This window comes from Sarcophilus harrisii, chromosome 3 (genome assembly GCF_902635505.1).
Source record: "Sarcophilus harrisii chromosome 3, mSarHar1.11, whole genome shotgun sequence".
NCBI lineage: Eukaryota > Metazoa > Chordata > Mammalia > Dasyuromorphia > Dasyuridae > Sarcophilus > Sarcophilus harrisii.
The window spans coordinates 144,292,823-144,308,262 of NC_045428.1; the positions used below are offsets into that span (position 1 = coordinate 144,292,823).

The 15,440-nt window shown below is 35.8% G+C and overlaps 1 protein-coding gene across 1 annotated transcript in view; it reads left to right on the top strand.

The window, feature by feature from the left end:
• Window positions 1–218: 218 nt before the first annotated feature.
• HS6ST3 (heparan sulfate 6-O-sulfotransferase 3) overlaps window positions 219–15,440 on the top strand; it is a 767,829-nt gene continuing 752,607 nt past the window's right edge. The window contains exon 1 of the mRNA XM_003765782.2: window positions 219–1,860. Within this exon, the coding sequence (XP_003765830.1) occupies window positions 1,181–1,860 (680 nt within the window). The 5' untranslated portion in view covers window positions 219–1,180. The remainder of the gene's footprint in view (window positions 1,861–15,440) is intronic.

Genomic DNA, 15,440 nt, shown 5'->3' on the forward strand with positions numbered 1-15,440 from the left:
CATAAGGTTCCCACCTAGTTCATCTCCTTAATCTCCAAACCCCCTTTTTTGGAGTCCAGTGGACAGAATTCTCTTTTCCGCTTACTTCCTACCCTCCCGAAACGACTAAAATCCAGCAGACTTGGACTCCTCCCCTGGAAACTCCTCCAGGGCTGAGGAATGGCTTGGCGCATGCTCTGTACCTTGGGCAGGTTTTTGCTGCGGGTAGGTCTCCTTGTCACACCGGCTGGTGGGTAGCAGTGGTGCCAGCCTTTCGCGAGCGCGCGCGCGCGCTTGTGCGTCTGGCTGACAGACCTGAAGCAGCAGTGGGACTTCTCCGAAGAGGCGGTACACTGACTCGCCTGAGGCTCCTTTCTCTCTCGCTCTCTCTCTCTCTCTCCAGCAAGGGCTCATCTGCAAACTTGCAGCGGGGGCTGGCAGCTGAAAGCCAGTCAGCACGCAGTTCGGGGCTCTCCTTGCCCCAAGGCTCCCCAGAGTGGGAGGGTGCCTGGATAGAGCAGGGGCTAGGGCGGGTGGGGCATTGTGAGGGGCCAGGGGCCGAAGCTCCTCCTCCTGTTCTTGGTACCCGAGCTTGCTCTTGAAGAAGATGAAGCCCCTGGGTGTGGGTCGAAGCACTGATTTCCAGCAACCAGAGGGGAAGGTTCAAGACCCAAGATCAGCTAGTAAGTGCTTAAGAGCCCGAGGCAGGCTGAGTCCCTGAGGCGCATTTCTGGTTTGAGAGACGCTGGATAGCTCTTTCCTTCTTTGGCTAGGGGCAGGACTAACGGTCTTGGGGGTCCAAGGGGAGAGTAGAGAGACAGTCCCTTTTGAGCTCTGGAACAGTCTTCGCGTAGCCGCCGCCCCTCAGTGCCGGGAACAGGCACCTCATCTTCATCGTTCTCCTCCTCTTCCTCCTCTTTCTCCTCCGCAGAAGCGGTGGGCTAGGGGACCCAGGTTAGCTTCTCCACTTCCCTTTAGTCCCGCGGGAGCCAGCAGCAGCGAGTCACCAGAGCGCCCGAGTGCAGCCAGCCAGCCAGCCGCCTTTGCGGGGGGTCCCGCCTGCCTGGCCACAGGGGGATGGAGGTGCGGCGGGCTCCGAGCTGCAGCCCGGAGTCCAAACTTCAGCGCGGGCTTTCAGTGGAGCAGCTGCCGCCGCCCCCCCTACCGCCGCTGCTTCGCCTTCTGGCCTGAGAGCAGGACCATGGATGAAAGATTCAACAAGTGGCTGCTCACGCCGGTGCTCACGCTCCTATTCCTGATCATCATGTACCAGTACGTGTCCCCCACCTGCACCAACTCCTGTACCAACTTCGGGGACAAGTTCCGCTCTGGGGAGTCCGGACAGGTTGCAGCTGCCCCAGCAGGTCCCCGAGAGGACCAGCAGCAGCCACCACCCCCGGACCAGCAAGCCGAGATTTCCGGGGCACCAGCGGCACAGCTCTCCGGGCCAGTTCAGGAGGCGGAGGAGGAATTCGAAGAGTTGGAAGAGGAGGAAGAAGAGCAAGATCGAGAGTCCCCGGACAATGGCTCTCTCCCCAAATTTGTGCCCCGCTTCAACTTCTCGGTGAAGGACCTGACCCGTTTCGTGGATTTCAACATCAAAGGCCGGGACGTGATCGTCTTCTTGCACATCCAGAAGACTGGGGGCACGACCTTCGGGCGGCATCTGGTGAAGAATATCCGGCTGGAGCAGCCCTGTAGCTGCAAGCCTGGCCAGAAAAAATGCACCTGCCACCGACCCGGCAAAAAAGAGACGTGGCTTTTCTCGCGCTTCTCCACAGGCTGGAGCTGTGGGCTGCACGCAGACTGGACAGAGCTCACCAACTGTGTGCCGGCCATCATGGAGAAGAAGGACTGCCCTCGAAACCACAGCCGCACCAGGTACGGTCACTCTTTTTCGGACACTTTCCTCTTCTCCACGCAATGATTTTTCACCTTTCCACCCTTGTCTGAGTTCTTGGACATAGGGCAGTTTTACTCCAGCACGTGTGTTGGACCAAAGTATTTCCTTACTCTTGGGATTGGGGGTAGTTGAAGGAGGGGAAAAGGAACCTCTTGGTGATTCCCTGGTCTTAAGCTCATCCTCCCCCTCCCCTTTCTCATATTCAAAGACGTTTAGAAAAACTGGGGTATATATGTATTATGTTTTGCTTGTGGACTTCGTGGTTCAAAGGTGAAGGGTTAGCTCTAGGAGACTTGTGCATAATCTTCCAAGTCTGTCAAGAAAGCAAATAAGAAGTAAAAAAGATTGTATATGTGGAAAATGTAGAGTGGTCCAACTGCTGCTCAGATATGTTAATAGCCTGTATGCTGGATGTCCCAGGTGGAAAAAAAAAGACAGAAAACACTTCTACTATAAGTGGCTCTCAGCCATTGTGGCACAAGATGGTATTCTTTCAGAAGAGGAATTCAAGCTCTTGCTTTTCCCTGACAGACTGAGGGTTGAGCTAGTCCAAGCTATTTGGCATCTAGTGTTTTGGACTCATGATGCTGCTCTTAGCAAGAATCTTTGCATTTGTTTATGCATGTCTTTTGAACAAATATTTATTGAGTACCTACTCTGTGCCTGACACTGGGCTAGGGTGATTACTGGGACATGGATGAGTGACACTGTCCTTTTCTTCTTGTGTATAAGTGATTAATTTTCTTTTAAACATACTGTTGGGAATTAGGAAACTTTTACATTTGAATAGCCAATGAAAATGCTTATTCTATTGCCATTCTTTGAGAAGGGCATGGGCAAAGATTTTTGGGTGGATACTTTTCCTGCATACTACAATTTTGATACTGTTCTCAATCCTATTCCTTCTCTTAAAAAAAATGAAGTATTATTTCAAACTGTTTTAACAGTACTATTTCTGAAAATTTTGTGGTCAAGAACAACAAATTAAAAGGCTCAATCTTAATTTGTTTAAACCTGATGGTTTTCCCCTCCCCTCCACCCCATTTGACACTTGCAGAAAACCTTCAGTAGCTGGCTGGAAGCTACCCAGATTTAGGAATTCAGCACCACTGGAGCATCTAATTCTACCTCATTCCTCTGAGAATGAACATAATTTCATTATGGGAATTTTACCGTGGCAGTTTTTCAAGGACCTTTGTTTCTCCCATTTAAAAATAGTCCTTTGTCAGAATAAGAAATGGCTTGAAATTTAAAATGAAGGTCACAGGATACTGGCTACTTCTTGCTTAGTGCATTTGTTAAATCTTTTCCACAAAGATTTGTGGTTGTGTATGGCATTAGACTATCACGTTCATACTTTCAAACTTTGATTCTCAATAAATTACTACTTCAGAACATGATAAATATTAATACTCTATTTTTCAAGTCAGTGTTACACTTTTTTGAGGAGTTCCTTGCCACTTATCTTCCTTTGGCCTTTACCCTTTTAATATAGCATTCTGATCTTTTCAGAATTAATTTTGTGTTAAACCAAAAATTTTATTTATCTCCCTCTTTTAAACAGTGCATTATAGCATAGTACTCAAGCACCTTCATAGGGACATAGTTTTGTATCTGGAAAAGGCCTTTGACATCATCCATTTTAACTGCCTCATTTTGAAGAGCAAAAAACAGCTGTGTTTATATTAGTGACATAACTAAGGGCACATCAATAATATGTAGAACAGCAGGCATTCAAATACAGGTCCTATTCTCTTTCTATTGCACAATGCTAGGACAAGAAGAAATTTCCAACAGACATGGGAATTTTTACTAAAGTGTGAAATGATGCCCAGTGCTAGAAGTAGTAAATGCCATATAGATAACTGCATTCTCTACAAATAGCACAGTCTTCTTTCTACACAAACCCTCCATTTCTTTCTGTATTTTGGCTGAGATTTTCACATATGTAACAAAATTTTCCCAGCACATGCTTTCTATTGAGCATTCAGAGTATTTTTTGTACCAATTATTCACAATGAATATATATATATATATATATATATATATATATATATATATATATATATTCTTGAATTACAGGTCATTAGGCACTGATCACTTTATTCTATCTTTCCCTTTGTTTTTTGATCTTTATAGTGTTATTTTCTGTCCCACTTTTTATGGTGCCTTGGGATATTCCCATTTCTCTCTTACTTAGGTACCAAGGGAAAGAATTGTTCTGTTTTATTTGGGAAGCACTGAATTAAGGGACTAGGGGAGAATGGGTGATGAGGTGATAGCAGTAGTTGAAAATTGTGACTAGCCGTGGTAGTATAATTATAATTATTTACCAGCCTTTAAAGTATCTATATGTAGTTTTCTATGATCTACTGGATTACCCTCAATAATGGAGGATGCCTAATCATCTACAATAGAAAATGATAGATAATCTGTTTTTGTATGGGGAACAAGATAATTGCTTTTACTTGAGGAACTCTTAGGGCTAGCCAAAGTCAAATTATAAATTGGATGAAGTTAATTTTCAGATCTGTCCTTTCTGTATCTCCTTCTTTTCCCCATCTAAGAATATCCCATCTTTATCTGATTATTCCCCCATTTTACCTCTTTATTTGAAAGGATCTGGTGACTAAGCTTTCACACTAAGCTTTAAGTGACTGATAGTTCCTTGTTATTCCTCCTAAGCATACATGGCCTTTTTGCAGACTTTAAAATGTTAAATGTGGAATTTAAGATATGATTCAGGGAGTTCTTTGATAAGGTGGGGGAGGGCAAGAGTCCTTTCCCAATGCCTCTGGAAGTCTACTATATAGAAGATTGTCTATTGTGGTAAAGCCAGTCTTAATGAACAGTCAGGATAGTAGTGAGAATAGCTGAGAAGAATAGTAATTACTTCTGTAAAATGAAGATAATAATATTTGCCCTTACTTTAAGTTCAGGAAAGCCTGTCCTATACCTTAAACTCCACATATATGTGAGCTAAAAATATCTGGAGGGGCAGATAATAGGGAGTATAGTTGGGATTAATAAAGATAATCCTGCAAAGTATCCTGGGAAATTCTGTATTACTGGGTCCCTAGTAATAGCTACTGATAATACTGAATATCAATACCTGGAGTGGGGGAAAAATGTCATCTTGGTGTTCATAAATGGGACTAATGTTCCAGTTTTTTTTCTGATCTACTATGCTGATAATCAACTGGATAGAAGTGATGGGGAAAATCAGCTGTTGAATGGGATAGAGGGGGTGAATGAAGCTCAAGTACTGCTTGGTCTCAGCTGCATATAGTCTTTATGTAGATTAATTAGTGTGGAGGTAGCTACAAGTAGTTCTATACTACTTTTCTTAATCAAATTACTGTTGTTTTTCTACTTGCAATATTTTTAGTCTTTTATCAGATTACTGTTGATTTCTGCCCATCATCTTTTTTTTTTCTACTTTTACTTCTGGTATCCTTTGTTAAATAGTAAACTTCTTGAGGTCAAGGACTGTTTCTGACTTTCTTCAGATTAGGGTTTGGCATATATTCCATGCCTAATAGATAATTGCTGACTTGACTTGGTTGGAGTATCTCTCACTTTGAATATTTTCAATGTGTTACTACATTGCATTTTTGATCTTTGTCTGTATAAGGGTACTTTAGTTAGTTCTTTTCTTTTACTTCTCACATTTGGCATTTTGGGGACTTTCTTTGATTTATGTGTGAAACCATCTATATTATGCTGCCCTTTGTCGATTCATTTTTTTACTTGTTTCCCCTTATTTCTTTTCTAAATATATGGGTCCTCGGTTCTCTTTTTAAAAAATTGCATGTTTGTATTCATTTATTAGTAATGCTACAAAGACTTTTTTCTTCCTTTCCTCTTTTGTTGATTATTCTTTGCTATATTTTCTCCACTTCTGTTTTTCTTTTTACACATGGTTTTAAATTAAGTTTGCAACTCAGTTTTGCTCTATAGATGGGACTTAAGTGAAGGGATGGTTATCATTTATCCCTTGGGCTATTTTTCTACAATGTCTCACTGTTAACCTTTTATTTTGAAAATATGCATGGTGATCTCTTTTGTAGAACAGAGACGATAATAAACTGAAATAGAAAGTTTCTTTCTTTTGAAGATATAATAACATTTATTTGTTCATTTTAATTCCTTACTTTTGTCTTGTTTCAATGATTGTAGAATTTTTGAAACAGATCTTATAGATCATCTTATCCAAAAAGTTCCTTTTAGAAATAAAGAAACTGAGGTCTAGGAGGTTGTCACTTACTCAGGGTTTTACAGCTGGTATATAGCAGAGTTGAACCTTTTTAAAAATAGTAATAGATATAGACAACTTTAAAGATTTACCTATGTCATCTAATTCAAACCATGTAGTAAGTTATTGAAGCTGGTATTTTCAGTAATACCTAATCTATATCTATATTTACATGCAGATAATAACTGTATTATATATTGCTATATGATATATAGTACATACTGATAAATATCAATATATAATACTAATACCTGTCTTTATATATATATAATTTATCTATAAATATGTGTATCTAATAAAATTTACAGTGCCTGCCTCAGTGAGTTCCTATATGATTCTGTAAATATAAATCTGTATTTATATATTTTACAAACTTTAGTGTACTCTGTGTCAGTAATAAAGATAAGAACTTGCAATCATTCGAGCCAAATAGCTAATCATAGAGGCAGATTTTATTATATGCTGAAATAAATATATATGCATATGTATACACACTTATGTGTTTGTGTGTATCTCTAGCTCTATATCTATGTATCTATCCCGCCTTAGTAAGTTGCTTTATGTCTCTTGGAGTCTTTTGATTTTTTGATTTTTATGTCTTATGGAATCTTTTGATTTTAAAGCAAGGTGTTCATTCCTTTATTTGTTATAATACTTCCTATTTCAGCTTTAATTTCTTTTTCCCTACTATGGAAAATACAGTAGATGGCTGGAAGAATCATTCAGGTTTGCCAGGACATAAAATTGTTAGGTCATTTTGTCTCTAGAGGCAGAATCAATAGAGGGAAAATTAAGCCATGATTTCATAGGATCAGGATTCCATCATAGTTATTATGAGTTTTGCATATGAGGTACTTAATAAATGTTTGTTGAATTGAATAACTTCAATTCAATTACAGTCTTGAGAACTAATTAGTTCCTGGGGAAAAATCAGTCAATCAATATATTTCGCATAAACAGCATTTTCCAAGGTGTTTTTTGGATTCCTTCAATGTGAGTAAGGATTCTCTGTTCATATTTCAAAATTAGCAATTTTTAGTATGAATTTGAAAAGGAGTAGAAAAAGCATGGTAGATATTTCAATGAGTCTTGGGATGATCTTTTAGGGAAAGTAGTATCATCACTCTATGGCTGATGTTTCCTGTTGCTGACCCTTGTATTATCTTACTTTATGGACTTGTTTGTTACTCTTTCAACAATTTTATGAGTATGCTGGACAAGGTATTGTTATTACCATCTTATAGTTAAGGCAAATGAGGCTCCAAAAGGTTAAATGACTTCGCTAAGGTTGCAAAGTCAGTAAATGACTGTGCCATATTTTCAGATTTCTTGGCCAAGGTTCTATCCATTGTAGTCTCCTGACATGGGGTCATAGTAATGATGGGCTTGAAAAAAATCTTCAGAACTTTAATTTATCTTTCTGCCTTTAGATCTGCCTAACTTTTCTAGATAGATGAGTATCTTTTCCCACTTTGAAAACATTGTAAGAGTGGAAAATTTATGTGTTTGCTTTCTAAGGATTGGGATAATGCTTTCTGTTGTGATCCACTGATACAGTGTTAGGGGCTTTTGTGATTATATAGTAAATGTTAATGAATGAGTATTCTTCTGAAAGGTAATTTTTCACTTTGAGGAGTTCTGATTTAGAAAATTATTTATTCAAAGCACAATTCCAGATCAAATTCTAACTGGTCCTTAGGGTAGAGTTTCTCTTAACTCTGGGTCAGCTCTTTAGGAAAGGTAGCCTTCCTGAGAATGCTTGGATAAAGAAGGATTCAGGTTACTACTCCTCAGAAAGACTTCTTTCCCTTTGTTAAAGAGATTGCTTTTCTACAGGGAAAAGCAATTTTCAAGCTGTTACGACATTCTTATCCAAGCTTCTGGGTTTCATAAATCTTTGAATTTAGGAACAAGAAGCTAAGAACAAATCATGACAGACTAATCCCCTTTCCTTGCCTGGTTTTATAGGCTGATAGATCAGGGAATGTTGTCATGTGTTCTAATTGTTATACCTTTTAGACATAGATTTGATAAGCATGCATTCAATTTTTATCCAAGTTATTCATAAAATTAACACTTTTTGCATTGTTCTTTAGCTCTAGATTTGTCTAGCTTTTATTATCCAACAAGGTATTTTACAAAGTCTTCCAAGAAATCCTTATAGATAAGATAAAGACATATAGCCTGAGTAATACTTAGATGAAGTCATACTTTCTTAAACAACAGTTTCAAACTAATATTAATTAATAGGTTAAATAACATAAATGAATGTCTCTAGTAATATCCAGGGCTTTTTACTTAGCAATGATTTTATTAATGACGGGTGAAGACACTTGTTCAGTCATTCCACAAGGCTTTTTTAAAAGAACTATTCATGCTAAGGACTGTGCTAGGTTCCAGGTATAAAAAGACAAAATGAAGCTTTCAGGTACCTTATGTTCCTGAGAGGAAGGCAGGGGAGAAAGGAACATGTATACAAAGATTGTATGTAAAATAAAAACAAAATAGAAAATCTATAAGGAAGCAAAGAAAAGCTGGGTAGCTTTGAAAACAATATGAAGTATTTATTATATAAGTTTTCTTGAAATGGAAGTTTAGTGATTTATATTGAATCTTCTCTTTATGAAATACAGGATTACTATGGTCATTTCCTACTGTGTATTGGGTATCTAATCTATTTCATTGATCCACCATTCTATTTTTTAGCCAGTACCAGATTATTTTGATAATAATATAGTTTGAAATCTGGTACTTCTAGACTACCTTCTTTCACATTTGTTTTCATTGTTTCACTGGATATCCTTGACCTTTTTTTCTTCTAGTAGAATTTTGTCATTATTTTACTAGTTCAACAAAATAATTTTTGGTAATTCGATTGGTATGGCACTAAATACATTAACTTAGGGATAATTATAATGTTTATTATGTTGACTCAGCCTTTTCTTGAGCAATTAATATTTCTCCAGTTGTTTATCTGTGTCTTAATTTGTATAAAAAGTATGTTGTAATTGTGTTCATATTTCTGAGTTTGTCTTGGCAAGCAAGTATTTTATATTGACGAGTTATTTTAAATAGAATTTCTCTTTCTAATTCTTCCTGGTTGAACTTTATTGTTTCATATATATATGTGTGTGTGTGTGTGTGTGTGTGTGTGTGTGTGTGTGTATGTGTGTGTGTGTTAATGATTTATGTTGGTTTATTTATATCATATAATTTGTTAAAGTCATTTCAATAATAAGTTTTTTAGTTGATTCTCTAGGATTCTCTAAGTATGCCATCATATCACCTGCAAAGAATGGTAATTTTGTTTCCTCTTTGCCTATTCTAATTCTTTCAGTTTCTTTTTCTCATATTATTGTTATAGCTAGTATTTCTAATATAATGTTGCAAAGCTTCTTCAAATGTGGATTGTGAACTCAAATGGGGTTGAATATGGGAGAATGGAATTGTGGTTTATTATCAGCAAATCATTGATTTACACATCTATTTTATTTACTTATACATCCAGGTTTACATAATAATTTCTTGGGCAAAAAGGGGTTGTGAGTGGAAAATATTTAAGAGGCCCTGAAATCTTGAATAGTAGTGGTAATAATGGTTGTCAGTCCTTCATCCCTGATTTTATTTTGAAGATTTCTGGCTTATTTCCATTCCAGAAAATATTTGCTGATTTAAAAAAATTAAAAAACACTAATCATTTTAAGGAAATTATTTCTATGCTTTCTAGAATTTTAAATAGAAATGGGTATTTTATTTTTTCATAATATTTTTCTGTATCTTTTGAGATAATTATATTATTTTTATTCTTTTTGTTACCAATATGGTGTTATACTAATAGTTTTTCTAATATTGTACTAGTGTTATATTTTTGGTTACAAATCACACCTAGCCATAATATATGATTTATGTAATATACTGCTGTAATCTTCTTCCTGGTATTTTATTTAATTTTTTGTATCAATATTTATTAGAGAAATTGGTCTATAATTTTCTTTATTTTGCTCTTCTTGGTTTAGGTATCAACATCCCATTTATGTTCTAAAAGGAATTTGGTAGAACTCTTCCAAATCCTAGTGGATTTTTGTTTCTCTTTTTACTATTTGGTCTATTCTTTTTTTAAAAAATATATTATTTTCTTCAATATTTGAAGAGTGCCTCAATTACCAAGCTTTTGGCTTTCTTTTCACAATTTTCTTCTATCATTTTCACCTCCCCCAATTTTACTTTATATCTCTTATTTGATTTTCAAGCTCATTTTTGAGCTTTTTTAGGAATGGATGTTGGACTTTTGTTCAATTCATATTTTTCTTTGAGACTTTGCTTGCAGATGTTTTCACTTTGATGTTTTCTTCTGTTTGTATTTTGATCTTCCCTGTTACCACAGTAGCTTTTAATATCAAGTTTCCTTTTTTGCTGTTTGCTTATTTGTTCAATTTATTTATTTATTTATTTATTTATTTATTTTTTGCTTTGAACTTTATCTTAAAGTTGGGCTCTGTTAGCTTCAGGTTTTTCATGCTACTGTTTTCAGAACTACTTCTGAGGGTCTATACATTTTCACTGCTTTCAAAGTAGTATGATCCAAGAAGAAATATGGTCACTACTCTTCTGGTTTGTATTCTCATCTTTACTTAGAAAAGGATCTTGCTCTTCTTCAGCTACAAGTGCTATTGTTCTTCTTGGACCTGGAACCATTATGACCACATTTTTTGCAACTTTGTGAGTGACCACAATCACTGTTCTCCAATATAGAGCCATGATAAGAACCTTTACTCCTCTGTATCATTTTTTTTTGTTCCTAAATCTGTGACCAGGACCTCTATGCCCCTGTTTTCCTGTAGCTGCAAATGCTACTACTTCTTTTCAAGCTGGACTTATAACCCAGAACTAGATATAGGCAATACAATGTCAACAAAAAAATCTCCTCAATTTTTTTCTGACTAATTTTCCAACCCTCTTACTGTCATTGGGCTGAGAGCTCTGAAAACTTCCTCCACCACCTATTGATCTTGCTACCGCATGTCTCATTTTGGGCTAGACCCAACCCTAATGTCACAGAGCTCTTCCTCCTGTCTCTTAAATTATTTTGGATTACAAAAATGTCTCATCTTCACCTTTTGTTGGTATGCTATTTAAGGTATTAATTTTAAATTGTTTGGAGGGGAATGCTGGGAGAGTTCAGCTGAGTTGCATCTTGGCTCCCCTTTATTTGATTTTAGACTCTGACTCTGCAATATCTGTGGCTATAGCCATGTGATTATTTGTGCCTTGTGTTTGGCTATAAATGCCCAAATTTTCAAGTTTCCTAGCATGGGCATTTAATGTCAACAATAATACATTATTTAGCTTCTTATACTTTTCCACTAAATGAAACTTAATTGAAATATCAGGAGAAATGATTTAAATGTTAATTATTAATTAAAAATCTGAAGAAAGGCAGAATACTAAGCAAGATTTTTCTAGCACTGAATGCTCTGTTGCTAACAGAAGGATTATCATACAGAAGCGTTATGTAACATTGCTTATCTAAACCTTAAGTCTATGTTACCTTCACTTTCAATGTACAATGCTTCTGGTTGTTAAAATGATCCAGATCATTAACTTCTGGAAATTTTCTTATGAAAATTAATTGATTGCATTTGTCTTCCTTCTGGCTTTGAACTGTGCATTGCCAACTTTCTTTTGTCAGTCAGTCAATCAGCTAATATTAATTGAGCATTTTCCATTTGCCCAAACATGATGCTAAGTACTGAGAATACAAAGAAAAAGCCAAAGACTATTCCTACTCTCAATAAGGAAGACAACTGGAAAAAAACTATATACAAACAAGTTATATGTAAGAGAAATTGGAGATAATCAACAGAGGGAACACATTAGTATTAAGACTGTTAAGATGAACAAGAATGAGGAAGAAATCAAACAACAGACTATTCAAATCATCTAGTCTTGAGGTAATGAAGATCTTATCCTGCACCAACGAGGTAGCACATTGTATATGGTGCCTGCCCTGATATCAAAAAAAAATCTGAGTTTAAATTTTGTGCTTACTAGCTATGAGATCATGAGCAATTAATATAAACTCCTTGAACAGAGAAGGCATTTTATTTTATATTGCATATAGTGTGTGCTTAGTGCATACTTATTGAATGATTGAATGAATTAATGAATGAGACCAGTTAATAAGATATCACTGGAAGCTAGTTTTCAAAGACAGTGAGATACCATGCTAATTTGCTCCTATAATTTGTTATGAATAAACTAGGTTTTTTGATTCATTTTTTCAAAGTGAGGAACAGAAAATATGCTAAAAAGTTCATCATATATTTTTTTTTTCTTCAGCTTTAAAAGTGGGTTGGAGAATAAATTTTTAAAGTTTTAAATACCAAGTTCAGAAGTTTGTATTTTTTCATAAAAATATAGGAAGTTACAAAAGATTTTTAGAGGATAGTGATGTGATCAGAGATGAGCTTTAGGAAGATTATGTTGTCAACTATTCAGAGGATGAATTAGAGAGAAGAGAAGTAAGCATGTTAAGCTCTTTTTGGATTTCAATTTTATTATCTAACATATTAGATATTCCTCCTAGCTTCATGTCATCTATAAGCTTCATAAGCATTCTGTTTATAACTTTATGTGAGTCATTGATTAAAATTGTCAAACAGAATCGGGCCAAGCTCAGTGCATTCCATTAGAGATCTTCCTCTAGGTTAGGAATTCCTACACTAGAATCCATTGGTTTCATGAATAGGGGGTCTGTAAAATTGGATGGGAAAATAATTATATTTTTACTTTTAGTCACTTTTAACTGAAATTTAGAATTTTTTGTAAGTATGTATTTAAAGATTATTCTGTAAAACAATACATGGGCCCTATTCTGTGATAAAAGAGCTCCATGACATAAAACCATTTATGAACCCTTGCTTTAGATTAATACAATCTATTGATCACCTGCATTTGGGTTCATTTGTTTAATCAGCACTAAATTGGTGTCCTTTTTATTTTATCAACAGAAAAATTGTGAGAGACTTTGTCAAATGGTTTACTAAAAACCAGATACACTATGTCTATGACATTCCCTAATCTAATTTAATAGTGACACTGTTACAAAAGAAATGATATTAGCTTGACATGACTTGTTCTTATTGCACCTATGCTGGTTTTTAGTGAATTCTGCTTCGTTTTCTACATTTCTACATTCTATCTCTTTATTACTACCATCTATATTTATCTCCAGAAGTCTAAGTTAAGCTTACAGTTCAAATAATCCATTTCATTCTAAACAAAGTTTTTTTATTACAAAGAAGATGAGAAAGTTTCTATAGAAAAGTAAGTCAATCAATAAGACTAAACCTCCTATTTTGAAATAAAATTACAAATGCTCAGGTTGATAGAAGTCTGGTTTGATAAAGGTTTTCTACATAAAAACTATCATATTAACAAAGACTACTTTAAATACATGATTCCTTCTAGTGATTTCTCATAATAGTAGATTTCCTTTTCCTTTATGTATCCATGCTATTACCCCATATTGCTTTTTAATAACTTAAATATTTTATATTAATAAAATTGCACAAGACGTTTTTCTTTCCTTCTCTCAAAAAACAGTTGGAGAAATAATGTGACAGTTTAGGACAATTTAGGAACAGGCATCAGTGTAAGTGGGTGGTAGTTGAAGTAAAACTTTGGCTAGTTATTAGGTTAATTGATATGGGTGAGAACATGGATTTCAGGTACTGAAACTTAAAAATGGAGGACAAAGCTCAAGACAGGCAGGAGTCACAGAGTTGACAAAGAGAGTTCAGAACCCTGGATAGCTCCTTGTGAGAAAAATTGTTCATTATTAGAGAAACAGGTTTAAGCAGTTCTGCCCTTACACTGGAAATCCCTCTTTGTTATATTAATGCTGGAATTAGATCCTATGAGACTAGAAGTATAGATTCATGTTATTAAGATTTTGATCCCTGTACTCACATACTTTAAATGTCTCAAAACTGAAATCCCTTAACTAACCACCAATTGGCCTAACTCTACTCCAGTCTTTAGTTCTAACCCCATCTCTATGAAGGGGAAATAATCTGCTTTGGTACTGATTCCATTTTGATCTTGAAACTTGGTTCTAAGTATTTGGGCTTGTACGTCATTCTTTATGACTAAGTCCTCCCTTTACTACTTTGCTCTGTATCTTATTCTATATATTTCTGCCTGACTCAGCTCCTCTCAAATTATAGTCCAACCTTGCTTATAATAATTTATTCACTGAATGGATCTTGCCCTTCACCCCAGGTTTTTTTGTTAGGTCTATTGCTGTTGCCTGATCTCCCAAGGCTGACTACTGACAGATCCATCTCTATTTATCCTCACCATGACTCTACTTACCTGCTAGAATTTCTCCTGCTATCAATTAATCTGTACCTTTCTAACTTCAATTATGAGCCTGTTTAGACACACTCAGATTCTCCTGATATTTGACAAATTTGTTCACACTTATCCATGGCTAGGACATTCCTGTCTTATTCTTATTAAAATATCTATGTAGTTTGTAGGTTCTGGGCATTCTCATCTGGTCCTATCACATTGTCACCTAACATTCAACAATGAAATAGTCTTGCCAAGGTATAAATTTGTTGGATATCCATATTTTCATGGATTTCAGTAGATTGTTAATTTGAAATGATTCTTTTCTTCCTTTGAATGTTTTTTCCTCTAGAAAAACTCCCTCTTTCAGTGAAAGGAACTTAGACTTTCCCTTACTATGTTTTTCACTTAAGATATCCTATGTTATTTGTCTTCTCCACAAATAGAGAAGACAAATACTTTGAGTGTATATTTCTTAATATGTTCTTCTCTTCATAGGTCCTTTAGTTTTGGGAAGATGTAAATGAAATCAGTTTATATTATCCATTTTGAAGTTTACCATGTATTCCCATGAAGTTTTTATATTATCCCGTGTAGAGTAAATAATAATGAAATTAATATTAAGTCAGAAGGAATCACTAAATAATCATTATTTTATATTCAAATATGCTTAAAATATCCATAGAAAAATTTGGGCCCTTTTAGAAAAGATGATAAAAATTGCAGAACTGCAGGGTTTAGCAAAGTAATAGTTCAATACTAGTTTCATATTGATAAAAGAGGATGAGGGGATTGATTAATTACTAAGATAAAACTTTATTTAGATGGGGAGGGGGTGAGACAGAAACGAAATATTTTTCTACATATTTCATGTATTTGACATATAAAAGAATGTTTTAATAGATATAATGTGCTCATAAATTAAAATAGGCTTTTTCCTAAGGTTAG